At 56.8% G+C, this 17,541-nt stretch overlaps 1 protein-coding gene across 4 annotated transcripts in view; it reads right to left on the bottom strand.

Annotated features, from left to right (window-relative positions):
- Positions 1-17,541, bottom strand: part of GDPD5 (glycerophosphodiester phosphodiesterase domain containing 5) — an 87,492-nt gene that overhangs the window by 15,408 nt on the left and 54,543 nt on the right. For all 4 annotated transcript variants that reach the window (XM_030332880.1, XM_030332883.1, XM_030332882.1 and 1 more), the window contains exons 4-8: positions 11,248-11,351; positions 8,073-8,166; positions 7,362-7,421; positions 730-828; positions 348-441 (exon numbers count right to left, since the gene is read on the bottom strand). In XM_030332880.1, the coding sequence (XP_030188740.1) occupies positions 348-441; positions 730-828; positions 7,362-7,421; positions 8,073-8,166; positions 11,248-11,351 (451 nt within the window). The remainder of the gene's footprint in view (positions 1-347; positions 442-729; positions 829-7,361; positions 7,422-8,072; positions 8,167-11,247; positions 11,352-17,541) is intronic.

The following is a 17,541-nucleotide window of genomic DNA, read 5'->3' as shown; positions in this document are numbered from 1 at the left end:
GGCTACCTGGTGAGCTGTTTGGCTTTCCACAGGGCCCACCCGTGAATCCTGAGCAGGCTGGGGTTGGGGTGGGGGCCCCTCTTCCCTCTACCTGTCAGGACCCAATGCTTTGAGGGGACCCTACACCATGGCCAGCCCCCATCTGGCTAGGAAGGCAAGCTGGACTTCTAACTCACACACAGACACACAGAGGAGGAAACATGCAAGGCTGACCGAGGCTGCGACCCTCAGTGGACCCTGTGGGCCACTCCGAACCAGGACCTCCATGCTGAGAGTGGCCACCTAGGTGATGTCCAGGTGAGGGCAGGACAAGCTGGTTTTGGTACTTGGGAGGCAGTCATACTTACAGGACCGCTCTGCACGGGCGAACTGTCCTGCCACAATCCAGGAGAGCGCGGTGATGGCGGCCAGGGCCCCCACATGCAGGAATGGCGCTGTGCCCTTGTGTGCGGGAAGGGGCAAGAGGAACCATGAGCTCCCAGCCATGCCTAGACCCTCTGGTCACCAACACCCTGACAGCCAGCCTATCTGTGTCCGTGAGGTGGGCAACTCTCATCTCTGCAGAAACCCCAAGATGTAGCACCCTCCCTGCTCTGACTTGCTCTGTGATCTGGGCCCCTCCCTGCCCCCTCTGGGCCTTCGTCTGGAGAGATGTGAGTGATGAAAAGGCACTGCCTTGTGTTGAAGGTCCTGGGGAAGTGGCTGCCCAGCCCTCCCTCACCCCCTCACCTGCAGGGAGATCAGCAGCACCTCCCACTCGTCCTCCCACAGCTGGGCCACGGCCGACATGGCCACCACCGTGGACACCAGGATGACCACCAGCCCCATCTGGAAGGGGAAGAGTCACCAGACAGGAGGTCAGAGCAGGTGTGTCTGGAAAGCCCGAGCATCCCCAGTGCGTCCGAGAGAGGGGCAGGGAAGCAGAGACTGCGGAAGAGGCACGGGGAGAAACGGAGAGTGCGAGAGAGACCAACAAAGCAGGGAAGGGGGGGGAGCAGAAGAGAGCCAGGCACAATGGAGAGAAAGCCAGAGATGGCTAGCCAGAAATGACAGTGAGAGACAGAGGCAGGAGGAGGCCGGGGGACCTCCAGGGAACAGAAGGGAGGCTGAGGAGGAGAGGCGGTGGGAGGAAGCTGGGGGGAGGTGTAGGCGCAGCCCAAGGTTCAGCCCCACTGAGGGTGTGAGGAGGGGAGACTCTTGGCCCGTGGGGGCCTCTCGTGGGCCCAGCCAGTCATGTCGAAGGCCTCACTTAGCCCTGCCAGCAGCCCTTGAGGTGAAGGGTGACTTATCTAGGCCACAGGGGCAGGAGGCTGGGGAGCCGGGTCCCCTACAGGAGCCGATACCCCTCAGGCTGGAGCGGGCGGAAGTGAGGCAGAGCTCTGGCCCACTGGCCCCACAGCCGGGGCTCCCCGCTCCTGCCCCTGAGCTTCCAGCTTCTACTGTGTTTACGGGGGCTGCCCTCTCGGCTGCCTCCTAGAGGAAACAAGGAGCACACCTTGGAGGGCAGACAAGATGGAAGCTTCAAGGGACAGAGAGCTTTGGGGACAGTTGGGATCTGAAACCTCTCACGCAGCACAAGATGCTCCCCAGACTAAGTGGAGCCTGAAGCCTGGTTTCTGGCTACTCAGCCCCCAGCCCCACCCTCTACCCCCCTGCTCGGCGCTCATTCCAGCCACCTTCCGCTCACCGCCAAGCCCGGCAACTTAAGGCTCAGGTCACATCTCTACCCCAAAGCCCCCACGCCCCTCTCCATAATGGGCCAAGTCAAGGCCACCGTCCCTTGCCTTCACTGACTTCCTACTGCCGCTGCAAGCTGTTTCCCCACTGCCCCCCTTCCCTTCCTGCTGTGCCTTTCCCGGAGGCGGAGGCGGCTGTGTTGTGAGAGCCCTCCCAAACGGAACTGAACAAGATAGGATGGTGAGGGCAGACACTGCCTGCTCCATCTTCCCTCCCTGCCAGGCAGAGAAGATTCATTCTGGCCTGGGATTAAGTTTCCCTTTGGAGCTTTGTCATTTGGCCCATCAGCCCGAAACGAATGTTCCAATAAGAAACAGTAATAAGGCGGAGATGGGCAGGGGCCTTTATGGACTGTAACGTACTGGCCTGGGGCGGGGGGGACGGGGCACGAGAAGGGGAGAAACGCAGGGACACAGAGGAGGGAGGGCCTGTGTGCCTGGGGCAGGGACATCCTGTTTTCCTCACGTTTACTCTTGTAAGGTCCCAGGTGAGGTCATTCTCACCTTGATATCACACATAGGGAAACAGCTCAGCATAAGGCTGGCTTGCCACGTAGCTCTGAGGGGGCAGATACTGAAGCAAACTCCATGGTCTGTCCCAGAGATCATGCTCTTTCTGGGAAGTCACGCTGCAGTAGAGGGAGGCCAAGGAGTGTTCTGGGGGTCCCCGAGAATCCTCCTCAACACACAGGCTCCCTGCCCCCTGCTGCCCCCTGCAGACAGGTCCCGGGCACAGCAAATGTCTCTGAAGGGTTGTTCCTGACAGTCTTATTGCATTTAACTGCTAGGGGAAATACTTGCAATAAAACTGATTTCCCATAATCCTAATGCAATTAAAATTTTTATTCTGAGCTTTGCAGCTGCTGTCGTGGCAACCATTATGCTCGGCAGCATTACCGCAGTGTTCAGTGTCTGTGGGACCCCCCCACCCCACGCTGTATCCTTAAGACACATTACCAGCACTGATCCCCAGCAACGCTGGGAACCATTGTTCCTCATATCGGACCGGAAAGGATAAAGCCCACCCAGAAGGCCCAGAGATGGCCCACTGTCCTCCTCTGAAAGCGGTCTTTGGTCTTCTGTGCAGGTGGGATGGTGGCTTGAGGGGACAGTGGAAGGGACTGAGGACACAGGAGGCACCTCCGTGCAGCGAGCCTCGCCTGCATGCTGGCGTCCAGGAGGAGCTGGAAGCCAGCCTGGCAGAGGGGGCAGCAGGTCGGCCTCCTGGGGGCGCTGGAATCTGGGTTCTACGATCCAAATGGCAGGTGATGGGCCAGGGCTCGGTGCTGCACGAGCCACACCCTTCAGTCAGATCCCAGCCCCTCGGCCTAATGGGAGAGGCTAACCTCCGGAAGCATGTTTCCTGGGCGGTGCAATGGGGGGGATGAGTGCCCACCAGCCAGGGGTTTGGGGATGAGGGAGAGAGAGCAATGGCGTGCTAAGCACAGGGTTGGTACCCAAATAGTAAAGGCTTACCAAATGTTAGTGGTGTGATTTGAAAACGTGGGCATAATATCCAATGACCAAGATGATTACCAGGAGTGACTGAAACACTGTGGAAAGTGTCTGACACACAGAGTAAGCGCCCACTAAAGGATGGCTACGGCCATCGGCTATCGTGATGAGCGGGGCCCGGCGTGGATGTGCCTTCCTACATACGCTGCAGCTGGAGGGGGAGAGGCTAGACGGCTGGGAAGAACTGGGGAGCCTGGGCCGGTCGTTTGGAGGGAGTCTGAATTCATGGGGAGGGCTGATGAAGGGAGCGTGGTCAGATGGTACACAGGCACCAATGGGGCTGGGGGGGGTGGGGGCAGACGCACAGGCCCTGCCCCAGCTCAGTCAGTACTGCCGCATGACTGTGGCGCCCAGTCCTCTTCCCTGGGCCTCAGGTTGGGTCACTGGCAGACACATTCTCCACGCAGGCCCTGGGCTGGGGACTGCCGCCACTCTGGCAGGGGAGTCAGGCAAGGTCGCAGACGGGGGCCGTGGGGTGTGATCAGTGCCGGGACTGTTGGGGGGCACCCTGGGGAGGTGGGGGCTGTGGTGAGAGCCCCTCACAGCAGTGGTGTCTGGATGGATTCTGGCGTTGTGGGTGGGTGGGGCAGGAAGGGGACATCTCGGGGAAACAACCTCCTGTTTACTGGAAAGCCCCACACTTCTCATCTTCTGGGCCTCTGGACTTGTCTCCTGTTTCTGGGAAACAGGACCTTTGGGAGGACTAGGGTGGATGGGGAAGGTCCCCAAGTAGACACCCAGATCTGCTCACGCTACCCTGCCTGTCCCAAGTGCCCCCCACCCCCCGCATTGTCCTGGGCCCCTCTGTTCTGCAGCCCACCCTTACCCATGACCCTAGGGAACCAGAGACTCTCAAAATAAAGATCATGATTAAAACATAATCTAAAATTATAGTTCTTAAAGCAGTATTATATAGGCATGAGACCAGAGAGGTAAGTGAAAGTAAATAAAAACAACAACAACAACAACCAGGAACAGATCTAAATACATTTAAAAAAAAAAAAAACAACTAGTCTACTATAAAAGTGGCATCTCAAATTAGAGGGGGAGAATGGATTACTGAACAGAGAGTAGGGACCTGGGAAGCCATCTAAAAAAGAACAAAGATCACACTATCCTCCCAAATAAACTTCCAAAAAGATAAAAAAAAAATTAGGAACCCAGAAACCTATAATCACCAAATGATACCAACAGAGACATTTTTTTATCATCTTGGAGTGGGAAAGACTTTTCTTTCTTTCTTTCTTTTTTTTTTTTTTTAAGTTTATTTAATTTTGAGAGGGCAGGGGAGAGAGAGAGACAGAGGGAGATGGGCAGACAGAGAGAGAGAGAGAGACAGAGAATCTCAAGCAGTTTCTGCACTGTGAGTGCAGAGTCCGATGCAGGGCTCTCAGAGAGAAAGAGATCTCAGAGATCTCACAGAGAGAGAGAGAGATCATGACCCGAACTGAAATCAAGAGTCAGACGCTTAACCGACTGAGCCACCCAGCTGTCCCTAGGGAAAGACTTTCCTAAGTCGGACACAAAATCCAGGAGACATAAAAGAGATGACAGATTCACATCCGGAAAAATAAAAAAATTCCTCTGGCAAAAACACAAGCCCAATCGAAAGATGAATTAGGAAGAATCGTCTGCAGTTCACTGGCCAAAGGGCTAATTTTATGAATCTAGAAAGAGCTCCTACAAATTACTATGCAAAAAGCACATCCCACAGCAAAAAGGGCAAAAGAGACGAAGAGCCAGTTTATGAAAAAGGAAACGCAAATGACTCAAGCTTGGGGAAGATGCTGAGTCTAAGTCATCACAAGGGAAATGCGGATTAAAGCTACACCAAGGCTCATCCTCACCCATCACGTTGGCCAAAGTCAAGAAATCTGTGAACACTTGATGGCGAGCGTGCTCTCTAAGCACAGAGGCATGGGTTGGTGGGCCGTGGCAAGGAGGCAGTTTGGCAGGAGCTAGTGAAAGTGTGTGCTCTTTACCTCGCACCTCCCCGCCCGGGTCACTGCCGCATTGTGCCGCGTGCACTGGGACATCGGGCGGGCCCACCAGCCTCGGGAACCAGGGATGAGACAGCGGGGCAGGAGCAAGGGATGGACGCGATGGGAATGTTCTCAATGCACTGAAGGGCAAAGAGCTCCAATTTTGTCAGGGCGCAGAGGTAGCAGGCCGGTACTTGTGTTCAGAGAAGAAGGAAACGAAGAAACCAGATGTGTATTTGCAGGTACTTAAAATATCGCTGGAAGGATAGGAGGGAGATTAACATTGCCTACTTTTTAGTACCTTTTTAATTTTGAACCACGTCCATATAGTAGATGGTCAAAAATTGGTTAAAACAAAAAAGAATAAGGATTCTTTAGAGTCATAGAAACAGAATAGTAGAACTCTAGCCCCTACTTGAATACTCCTGGCCCCCGGGAACTCCCTCGCTCCAGATGCCGTGGCTCCAGCTATGGATCAGCTCTGCCTGGAAAGACCTTCCTCGTGCTGAGACCCCAGAGAGGAGAGGAAGGCAGGACTGGCACCCAGGAGCTGGCACTGGTGCAGATGACGGGCTCGGATCCTCGCAGCCCCGGGTACTGGTCTGCAACCCCGGCTGGCTGAGTGCCTCCGGAGGCCTCTCCACTAGGATCAAGCAAGTGTGACCTGGCCTGCTGAGAACCAGGCACGAGCCCAAGGAGGTAACCACGGTGGGTGCCAGCCCCACCCGGGGTGCCAGCTGGTTCAGCTCTTTCAAGTCGGCTGCCCAGCAGAGAGAAGAAAGTGCTTCAAGAGGGGACTTCAGAAGCCCAGAGGACACCTCAGGATACAGTGACAAGCAGGAGGAAGCAGGGAGGGCTGCTGGCTGGTCTTCACTCCTCTCAGACTTCAGTCCCCGGGATCTGACTCCCCCAGCACCTGACCTCGGAGGCCCCCGGATGCCCACTGGCACCTGCCACTCCACACAGCCCAGCTGGATATGCCCTGTCCCCCTTCTAGCAGGAAGTGAGCCCCTGCCCCTGTCACTCCTCACCCATCTCGTGGGCTCATGGTTACTTCTGGACATTTCTGTCCCTTCCTAAATGGCATGCTCACTCCGAGCCAGGCTCTGGGGAGAAAGAGGTGCCCAGCCTCCCGCCAAGGCCCAGGCATCCCAGGAAGGAGGGGCTCTCCTGATTGGCTTTGTACCACCCCATGCCCACTGGGGCCTCAAGAAGGGGCAAGCGTGGGCCACCTACATTCAGCACCATGCATGCAATAAATGCTCAGAGCGCTGAGGCTCAGAATGTGTGGAGCCTCCCCACTTTGGGCCCAGCCCTGAGTGGGGCACTGGGGACACAGAGATGGGCAAAGTCGATCTGGCCTGCAAGGAGCTCCCAGACTGGGGTGGGCCAGGGTGGGGGAGCGAGGCAGAAATGGACAGCACAGAGGCTCAGGACTATGGCAAGGGAGCCTGCCAGGGCTGGGGGAATCTGAGCAGCCTGTAGGTGGGGGAAGCAAACTAAGGAAGGAGTCCAAAGGAGAGAGAAAGGGAGGGCAAGAGGGAAGAGGGAGAGGAGAGGAGAGGAGAGGTAGCCATGCTGGCAGGGCCTGGGATGTCTCCTGCAGCAGAAGCCGAGGGTGGCTGTCCCAAGCCAGCAGTTGGGAGGTGTTAGCAGGACCCAAGTCATACAGGGCTGTAGTGGGGGAGCTGGGATCGCCCCGGGAGCAAGGGGGAGAGCGGTGGGAAGGGCTTTGAGTTGGGAATAACATCACCAGGTTTACAATGAGCTCACCGATGAAGAGGAGAGGGGGCCAGGGCCGTGACCTGCGCTGGGCAAGCAGCAGCTACAGAGCTAGATTCTTATTAAGTGGGAGACCCTGGGCAAGTTCTCTAACCTCTTCGTACCTCAGTTTGCCCAACTGCAAAATGGGAAGATATTAGTACCTACTGCACAGGGCTACCGGTGAGGGTTAAATGAGTTAATATAGGCTAGACGATGAGAACAGTGCCAGGTGTATGGTGAGCACTCCCTTAGCCACTGGAATGGCTGTCGTCATGATGCAGAGGAAGGATGGCGTGTCTGAGCTCTTCCTCCGGGGCTGCGGCCTCCCTGCCCCTCCCCCACCCCCCAGGGAGGCAGCCCTTACCTTGTGCAGCCAGTGTAGGTTCATCTGCTGCCCCACGGCGATGTGACATAGTGCCAGGACCTGAAGAGGGGGCCCACGAGGTGACGGTCGGGCACCGTGTGTGACCCAAAGGTTTCTGCTAGCTCCCCAGACACCCTTCTGCCCACTGCTGCTCTGGACCTTGGTCAGAGCAGTCAACAAACCCTCCCCGTAGGCGATGGGAGTGCCCAGCCCGGCCTAAGCCTGGCCTCCTCCCCAGTTATTCTAGGCCGCTAGGCTCCTCCTCCTCTACAGTTTCTCCCTCCACAGGTCACTGGGTGCTTGGGCTGCCCAGTTAATGTTTTGAGAGTTCAGGGCCCCAGGATTCTGAAGCAGACTTGAGCCTAGTCCCCAGGGAGCTCCCAGTCTAGCATGGGGATCGACCTGAGTCTGAGGGAGTAGAGAATTGGTAGCAAGAACCAAGGCAGAAGTTTCTGGAAGAGACAGTCTGCGGTGGACCCTAACAGCAAGATGGCCCCCGTCACTGGGTCAGGAGGAAAACATTCCAGGATGGGGCAAAAGATGACCTCCCACCTTGGAGGAAGCCGAGCCCCAGAGGGGCAGCAGGCTAGGAGGACCCGGGAAAAGCCAGCTTCCCTTTTTAGGCCAGGGTGGTCCTCCATCGGCCCATGTAAGCCAAGTCTCCCACCCCCTGGGAGCAGGGCCACCTGCCCTCTGAGACGCCCCACGTACCAGGAGGCCCGCAATGTAGGTGAAGGCAGCAGCTGTGGTCATGAGGATGGGCACAGACCAGTCACTCCAGTAGCCCATGCGGTTGTAGAGGTACCTGCCGGGAGGAGAAGGGGTCAGACCTGCACCAGGGAACCAGGAGGTTCCCTTGGGACAGCGGGCTGTCAGCTCTCACACAGCCAGGCTCAGTGACCAGGCCTTGGACCAGTCAGTAATGATGTCACGGTTCCTGTGCTCACCGGTCAGGCCTGTCCAGGGCTCACAGGGGACACCCGGGCATGCCAAGAAGCATAAAGAAAACAATTCCCCTTAATTCTGCCCAGAAGTAACCATTGCCGAGACTTTGCAGACTTTTCTTCTGCTGGGTTTCCCTGCCAGGCTTATATATTTGTAAAGCACAAAGCCAGGACCCTGCTACATCTAGCGTATGCTCAGTTTGGGCTTTGGAGGGAGGTGCACTGGGTTCAAATCCCCACTCTGCCTCTCACTGGCTTGCAGGACCCTGTGGAGGTGACAGGCTTCCCCGATTCTAAGATGCCATCGATTGTGACATGCGTCTCAATTTCGATGCTAGAGTGTGAAAATTTGGGGCCTTAGGGTTGATACGACATAATACCTGACTTATCTTAGCCTTAGTTTTCTCATCTACAGGATGGAGATAACAAAGTGCCCTTCACAGGGTTTCCTGAGGATGAAGTGAGGCAAGGCACGTGATAAGTAGTCAATTCTCTTCTTGTTATTAATACAAGAATTTACTGAGGTCAGTAAAAATCCTGAAGAAATTTGATTTTTTGACAGCCCTGTGGTCTGTTGAATTAATGTACCATACGTAGCCAACTTCCTACTGATGAAAACAGTTTCTAATTATTCACTCTTATAAATTAACATAAAAAAGAAAATTGTGCACATAGCTTTCTGTATTATTAATTATTTTCTTAGGATAGACTCCTACAAATAGAATTATAGGGCCAAAGGGAATGGACTTTTTAAGGCTCCTGATAGATACTGCTTAGTTGCTCTCCAGAAAGACTGAGCCATCCACATCCTCCCTGTACAACTGAGGAAACTGAGGCTCAGAGAAGGCAGCAATTTACTCAAGGTGGTCAGAGACTCTGAGCTGGCACCAGGCAGTTTCAGGCCTACTGCCAGCTCGGGCATGGGCAGGGGTGATGGGAAGGGACACTAGGACACTATGGGGCACCCTGGCCCTCATCTTCAGATTGCAGGGAGAAATCTGCTGCTTAGAAGATCACTGAATGCACCCTCCTACAGGTGGAGAAACTGAGGCTCAAAGAAGGGCGGGACTCGCTTCTTAGGAACTGGTCCTGAAAGATGTTTTAGTTCCACTCGTCTCCCACTTTTGGCAGGGAGCCCTCCTGGACAGCAACAGCCCACGTGGCCTCTCCCTGGGTGGGCCAGCCCTGACCACCTGCTTCTCGCTCACAACCCCTCGCTGCGTGAACTATCCCCAGAGGCTGTCGGGACTAGGAGGGCGGGGCCAGGGTCTCCTGAACCCCAGCACTGACTCCAAGAAACCGAGGTGACAGTGACAGGCTGATGGAGTTACAGGCCTTCAGGCCATCCCTAAGTCGCAGGCAGGCCTTCCCCCTGCAGACTCCCCAGCAGGGTAGGCACCCATCCTCTGCGTGAGCTGCCCAGTGACAGGACGCTCAGTCTCTGGGCAGACTGAGGTAGTTCTTGGACAGCATGATACAGTCAGCCATGCTCAAGTCCCTGTCCTACATCTGCCTGCACCTCGCTGTGACTGTGAAAAGTCTACTTAACCTCTCTGAACTGCAGTCTCCTCAGACTGTCCTCAATATATGTTTTGGCACGAAGTGGTTTTGTGGTTGTGGGTGAGTCCTGCCCTCTCTGGGCCTTAGTTTCCCCATCTGTACACGATGCGGGGGGACCTGAGGATCTCCCAGGCAGCAGACCTTCAGCAGAAGTGTCCAATGACTGCAGTGGAGGGCCAGCAGGGAATGTTCCCATTTACGCACAACAGTGCCGGCGCTTTGGATACCTGTGAGGATGAATAATTGATTTATGGCATTTAATAAAGGCCAGAGGGCACCTCTGGGACTCAAGCTCATCTTGCTGGGCTGTAGGGGGACAGCAGCACATCCTTTATTGTGCTCATTAATAACAGAGGCACAGCCTTGTGCCATGCAGAGGGGAGTGGACGCCCAGACTCCATTAACAGAGTCTTAGGCTCATCCCAGAATCCTAGAACCACAGCCCGTCAGAAGCCCAGAGTCCTAGAAATCCCCAATTCTAACATCATGGCCACCTTCCAGCTGGAGATCCGGCCTCCTGGGAAGCAGCCCTGAGGGTGACATGGAGCTCTAAGCCCTCCCATGGCCATCATCTCGTTTCATCCTCAGAAAGACCTGATGAGATTGGAATTATCCCATTTTACGGGAGAGGAAACCAAGCCTGAGAGGCTCACCTTAGTGTGCTCATGGTCACACTGAACTGAGCTGAACTTCTAACCAGAAGGAAAAGACAGTACTGGATGGGGAGTGAGGAGGCCTGGCTTCCAAGCCGCAACTCTGCTCCTAAGCGGCTATGTGATCTTGGGCCTCAGTTTCCACACTTGTCAATGGAGGAGTCTCCAATAGAACCCAGGGAACTTACCCCGATCCCATGCCTTTCACTGTCTGGCAAAGGCAGGCAACGGAGGCGGGTGAAGAAGAAACAGGTACCCTTGCGTACCCAGGTCCCAGCCTCACACAGCCCTGCCCTTGGACCCGAGGCTGGTGCCCATAAAGGACCCTGAACTGTCCCAGAACCATAGCATCTGCCGGCGCTGCCCAAAGTCCTGCTCAGGGATTGAGGAGGCCTGTGGTCTGGGGTCACCTCCTCTGCTGAGGCCCTGGTCTTTCTGGGCCTTGGGGTTCTTGCCTACAAAGAGGTTCAGGGGCCCCGGACCCTGGCTGAGCCCTGCCCATCTTATGTTCCGGTTTTCCATGAGAGCAGCACCAGGAAGGAGTTCCCTGTTCCTCCCGGCTGGTCTCAGCTCCTGCCCAGCCTTTGTTCTTTCCAGAGGACCCTGCTCCCCAAAAGCCACACGGAGAGCCCTGAGGGCCAGCCTGGGAGAGAGGCTCCAACCCAAGCCCCGCAGTTCCAGCCCGGGGCCCAGGCCCCTATGTCCCCTGCTTACCCCACACCCACTCACCAGTTGAATTCATCGTAGTCATTGTGGACTTCCCACCAGAAGTAGAGCCAGGTGAGTGTGAGGCCAAAGGTGAAGGTGAGGAGCAGGAACCAGAGGCGTTCCCACTGGAAGAACAGAGCGGGGAAAGGGGTCAGGTGAGGTCAGGGGCTGGATCCTGGGGCCACCTCCCATCTAGAATGTTCTTCCTGCTCTCACTTTATAGCCAAACCTGCCAGGCAGGGATTACTGGCCTCTTCATACTGGTGGGGACCTGAGGCTCAGAGGGGGAAGCGACCCGCCCAACACCACAGAGCTCAAAGTCACAAAATGGTAGGGAGCTAGGAGCGGGGTCAGGGATCCACCCCCTTGGGCTGAGGCCTTTCCAGTGTGCACCGTTCTCCCCATACTGGCGATGGCTCCCAGGAGCAAAGGCCGTGTCTGCCCTAAGCCTTTTTACCGGCATGGTCATCTGCAGTCTGTGAGGCCACATCGCTTACCTCCTTCCCTTCTCGCACACACCTACAGTGTAGGTATTCTTTCCCACGCCTGCCCCATGCTACTGATAAATACACTGAGGCCCGGAGAGGTGAAGCGACTTGTCCTAGTCACACAGCAAGTGAGTGGAGCATTAAAGACCAGTGTCCCAGTCTCTGGCCTCGAAGTGTAGCCTTCTGCCACCTGTACCAGGCACCGGCCCCTCGGGGCTGGGCCACGTAGCCCCTCTGTCTCCTGCAGGGAGGGGGGTGGGGGCCCCCGACACTGCTGCTTCCAGAGAGGTCCGCAGGCACTTCCGGCTGGGCCCTCAGGTTTATCCCTGCTTTCGTCTGTCGCCTTATCTCAGAAGCACAGCAAGCTGGGAACATCCTGCTCTCTGGGAAACCGCTGAGATCATCAGAACGAACAAACGGCGTTTGAGGGGAAGTCAGCATAGAAGAGAACAAAGACCACCCCCACCTTGAGGGGTTGCAGGGCTTGGGCAGCCTGGGTATCTCTTGCCTGACCGTTGCCCAGAAGGCTTGTGGGCTCCCTGCAGCTCCCTTAGGCTTCTTTGATCCTTCCAGCCCAGAGTCATGGCTCAAACCTCAGCATAGCCTCTTGATGGCTCCTCACTGCGTAGCCAAGCAGGGGAGCCCCTCTGGGGGTGTTCTCTCCACCTCTCTGCCTTCATCCCCTTCCCCAACCAATTCCCTCACCCCGGAAGAGCCATCCCTCCTGGTTTATTTGTCTCACATTCCCATTCACCTTTCAAGTCAGCTCAAATGTCACCTCCTCTGTGAAGTCTTCCTGGACTTCACCTCTGCCGCCCAGCCCACGCTGCTGCCACAGCCTCAGTGCCCCCGACTTTAAACTCACGCCCTATGCACCGTGATCGGCTCACGTGACTGTGTCTCGCAAGTGACTGCAGGTTCTGCAAGGACACTCCCTTAGCATTTATGACTGCAGGCAGGGACGCCAAGTACAAGAGGAGAGAAAGTTCACTCACTGCCCGGGACACCTCCATCCTGTGCCATCAAGAAGACACCACAGTGGAGCGGCTATGCACACAGTGTCTGGAGCTTACAAGCCATTTAGCCTCAGGCATCACAAGCTGACATAACCCTTCTGTGCCTCAGTGTATTTCCGTGCGACGTGAGGACAATACTAGTACTTCCACCACGGGGTTGACGTGAGCATTAAATGAGATAATACAAGCCAAGTGCTCGGAGCCAGGGCTGGCAAGCAGTCCGTGCTCTAGTAGCAGGGCTTCAGGCATGCTCTGCCACGCCCAGCACGCAGGACAGGCCCTCAAACCCCGATGAAGGTCCACACTGAGCACCCACTGGGCTAGCACCTGCCTAGCCCTGGGCAGGAGGGTCTGAGCTTGGGTGACAGTGAAAGCAGCCTCCTCCGCTCGCTGTCACGTACAGAGCCAGGCAGCCTTGCTTAGCCCCGCTTTGTACATAAGCAGAGAGGCGGAGGTGAAACCATCTTTCCAGCAGCTGGCGGTGGGTGGTTTCTTAGAGACCGGACCACCCGTGTCTGTCCCACCTGGACAGAGAATGGCACGAGCCCCAGCCCTGGGCCCATGAGGTGCAGCCTTGCTCAGGAATGGAGAAACCCCAGATACGAGCAGGGTGAGCCATGTGCCTTTCTGGAGCACTGGAACCCAAGAATGGCTGGGACTGTCTGGGGGAGCAGAGAAGGGCTGTAGCTCAGCCTCGGGGCTGAGGGCTGGGGCGGTGCCCCATCTGAGCCAGCAACCCCAGCCCGGCTGGCCTAGCATCGCCCGGGTCTCGGCTTTCTCCGAGTCCCTCTTGCTGCCTCCAATTCTCATTTGCTCACAAGTAAGAATTCATTCGCCCCTACTTCCTGCAGAGCATAGCTGGCTGCTTCCAGGCCAGCTTAAACATAGGTCCTCGAAGCCTGATCCTTCTCTGGTCATGTCATGCCCCAGCCTGAGAATATCACTGGCTTCAGCCCTCACCTCTGCCCTCACACAGGCACTTTACAGGCCACGCTCTGAACTGCCCACAGACCCTCAACAGGCTTCTTCAAGCCCTGTACCTCTGCACAAGCCATACCCTCCACTTAGAAGGCAACCCCTCTCTGGTTCACGGGGCAGCCCTCCTCCTCCCTGAGGCCTTCCCTGTCCCATCAGGTCAATCTCCTGTCCACAGAGCTTCCATAGCCCTGACCCCATGTCTGTTCCAGCATAGACCTGCAGTTCGAGAATTGTCTTTGTATGTCAGTTACCTCTGTTATACTGTAAGCACCTTCGAGATCTAGGTGATCTTCCTATTCCCCGGCGTGGGGTGGGAACTTAAGAAGAATTTGATAATGATAGGTGAGAAAAGACCCTTTCTCTTACTCTGCCACGAAGATGCCCACCCAGGAGACATTTCACCGGGGGCTTACCATCCCGCCCCCGCAGAGGGGCCCGTGGTCTTCTGCGGCCCCCCGGCTGGCAGCAGTGAATGGCCATCTGTCCACAGAGATCCCTCCACTTCGGCAGGGGCAAGCTGCTGCACCTCTGGCCACTAGACAGGGTTCTGAGAGGGGCCTGGGTGAGGGGTAGGCCTCAGCCTATGATGGGTCCTGTCCCAGGCAAGCAGCCTGGAATTCAATAGCTGGTGGGACCAGGGGGCTAGCTGTAGGGACAGTGGCAGGTTAGAAAAGCTGCTACACGTGCTGGGGGATGTCCTACGGTGAGTTATGATGCATAACCGAGGGGCAATTCTGACAGGTTTGCTGGGAATACCACAGGCGTTGGGGGACCCACAGCAGACGGGCCCTGTGCACTAAGGGCCACTGTCCCTACTTGACCAGATCCTGAGGGTGGGGCAGGAAAGACTGGGTGAGAATGAGGGGCTCCCCTGCCCCAGCCCTGGACACCAGATAAGATTAGAGCCGGCAGGTGGATGAGACACTGAGGGCACAGCAGATATGGGGGCAAGGCCGTGGCATTAAGGAATGAGGAACCCCACTATCAGAACTGGCACGAGCTGGGGTCGGGGACCACCTGGAGATGAAAATCCTGGGAGCTAGAAGCTGGTGGCCCCATGGCCACAGGGAGCCTGTGGGGATGAAGAGACCCGACCCCAGCAGGGAAGCGGCAGGTCACTGTGAGAACAATCAGAGGAAAAACCTGGATGGCGGGGGCTGGAAGAAAGGGGAGGGGCAGGCCAGGAACTGGCAGAGGAAGTGGCTCCATCAACAAAGAGGCTGCAAATGGCATTAAGGGTCCTTGTCAGGGCCACTACAGGAGAAAGGCCTGGGCCTGCTCCCAGGCGGTGCGGGCGCTGAGGTCACTGCCAGCTGGGAGGGACGGTGGACCCACCAGCCCTCCATCACCCCTCAGTCCGCCCAGGGCCTGGGACTCTCTCTTTGTGGGGTTTTATCTCCATCCGAGAGCAAATGAGGAAAACCCCCAAGCCTCAGAGAAGGGCCAGCACATTCAGCTGAGTGAGCTGTGGACCTCATCACTAAGAAGTGGCACTCATGTCATGGTTACCATCAGTACACATATTTGCCATGATTGTTTTCCAGTACATGCTGGGCATGAGTCCTGGAGAAGGGGAGACTTTTGCTCATTTGCACAAAGGCTCAGTATGGATGAGTAGAGGGGAGTCAGAGGTTGAGGGACATACCCGAGGTCACCAAGTGGGGGATGACAGATGTGGGATTGAACTCGGTATCCTGACAGAGGCCCCCATGAGAGCCAGCCCTGCGCAGTTCTCCCCAAAACCCGCCCTTGCCGTCTGGGACCCAGGATGGTAGTCCCAGGCCCAGCCTGGCCCCCTGCGATTCTCGCTCCTCTCTCTCGGGGCTGTACCCCAGGCCAAACCTCCTTCTCCTTCAGGAAACACCCGCATCCCTCCAGGCCTTGAAGACCTCCTTTCCCTGAGTACTTCTGCACAGAGTCGTGGTGCCCACCAATTTGACCCTCAATCACATTCTGAAATGTGGAGATGAAAATAACCTGGGCTCAGGAGGCAGATGGACCGGCCTCTGCCTCTTGGGCAAGTTAACTCCTCTGAGCCTCAGTTTCCTCGCCTGTAAAACAGGGAGAATAACCCCCTACCTTGGAGGATTGCTATTAAATGAGGTGATATATATCAAGTGGCATACAGTAGGCACATAATAAGGGACGGTTCCCTGGGCTGTGGACTCCTTCAGGGCAGGGATGGCTGAGATACGTCCGCGTACCCTGGGCTCACATCCTGCAGAGCGCAAGGTGATGCTCAGACATGGTGTGAAGGCGTGAACCTGACTGTGACGCGGGGAGGCTTCAGGTCCCCAGTGGACGGGGCCATCATCCAACCCAGACATATCCTCTGGCTGAGGGACCAGGAGAAGGAGCTCCTCTGATACCCAGCCTCCTTCCGTTCAGAGCCTTGTAGCCACCTGAGCGGGACAAGGGTCAGGGAGCTCCTGAGCTGGCTGGGCAGCAGCAGGCACAGGGAGAGGCTGAGAGCAGCTGGGGAGAGGGGCACAGGCCCGGCCGCGAGCTGCGGGGGCCGCTCCATCCCTGTGCCGGGAGCTGGGGGTGATGGAGAGGCGGGGAGACCCAGCCCCAGAGGCCAGGGCATTCAGCCCCGCACCCCCTGCCTCATCTCCTCCCGTTCTTGTCCCCACCCTCCAGAAGACGGGTCCCTCCATCCCACGCCAGGCGACACTGTGCCAATTTCCCAGACGCCACCGCTCCTCCTCACCGCCTCCTGATGATCGTGGAGTCGTCTCCGGTCCCTCTTCGTCTCCGTCCCGCCCACCCCAGAGCCTTCTGCATTCAGAGAAAAACGTGCTGAAAGAGCTTATGAGCAGCGGGGGCTCGCACAGTCGCCAAGCCTGGCTGCCGCACAAAGCCAGCCCTCCACAGGAAACGCCCGCACAGGCCCGACTGTGACAGCGTGTTGTACCACTCGCCTGGGGGCCCGGCCCACCCCACACCTCCACCCCAGGCCAGGATGCATGCAGACACCGCTTCCCCTCCTGGGTACCCTGCCCTGGACCCCCAAACGGACCCCGGAGCCTGAATTCCGCATAGGCAGCAGGAGCCATCCGTCCTTGACACGGCCACAGACTTCAGATTCACAGGATGGCGGGGACAGCACTGTTTCGCTAGACTCCTGTTCCCCGCCAGTCCCTGCCTCTGCAGCCCCCAGGGGAGGAGCCCACCCTGCTTCGGCTCCTTAGCTGCAGGGACGGCTCCTTAGCTGCAGGGACGGGCGCTCTCTCTCTGGTGCTGCCTGCCTCTTCCTTCTAAGACAGCAGCCGGATAGAGGCAGGCTGCCTTTGGGAGCCCAGCAACACTGGCTTTGAACCCAAGACTGGCCGCCTCCTACTAAATGGGTGACCTTGGGGGAGACATTTATTTATCTTCTTGGGCACCAGCTTCCTGCTCTGTAAAATGGGGCCAGCAGGTCGGCATGCTGCAGAGACCAGCAGGACCTACAGTGAGTCCCTCCGTCCCTCCCTCAGGCGCCACTGACATCCTCGGCTGCCACCCTGAAGCTGGTTCTCGGATTCTACACACAACAAGTCCAGTAAAAGGGCAAGAAATTCTGGGGGTCACGGGACCAGGGCACTGCGGGGGGTGTAAACAAGAGTTGGATCTTAATTCTCAGCCCTCCTCCCCAGTAGCCGCATGCCATGGGCCGCTCAGGACCAAGCCTCAGCTTCCTCCTCCATTCACGGGGGTGACATCACCTCTACCTCACGGGAGGGCTGCCAGATATAGATGTAAGCTGTAAGTCGCCAAATCCACGATGGTTCCTATAATTATCGTTTCGCATCTGACAGCCCTTTAATTATGCGAAGACAGTGATCAAGACGTTC

Source organism: Lynx canadensis, chromosome D1 (assembly GCF_007474595.2).
Source record: "Lynx canadensis isolate LIC74 chromosome D1, mLynCan4.pri.v2, whole genome shotgun sequence".
Taxonomy (NCBI): Eukaryota; Metazoa; Chordata; class Mammalia; order Carnivora; family Felidae; genus Lynx; species Lynx canadensis.
The sequence above is the reverse complement of the archived record's forward strand: the minus strand, read 5'-3'. Positions and strand labels throughout refer to the sequence as shown.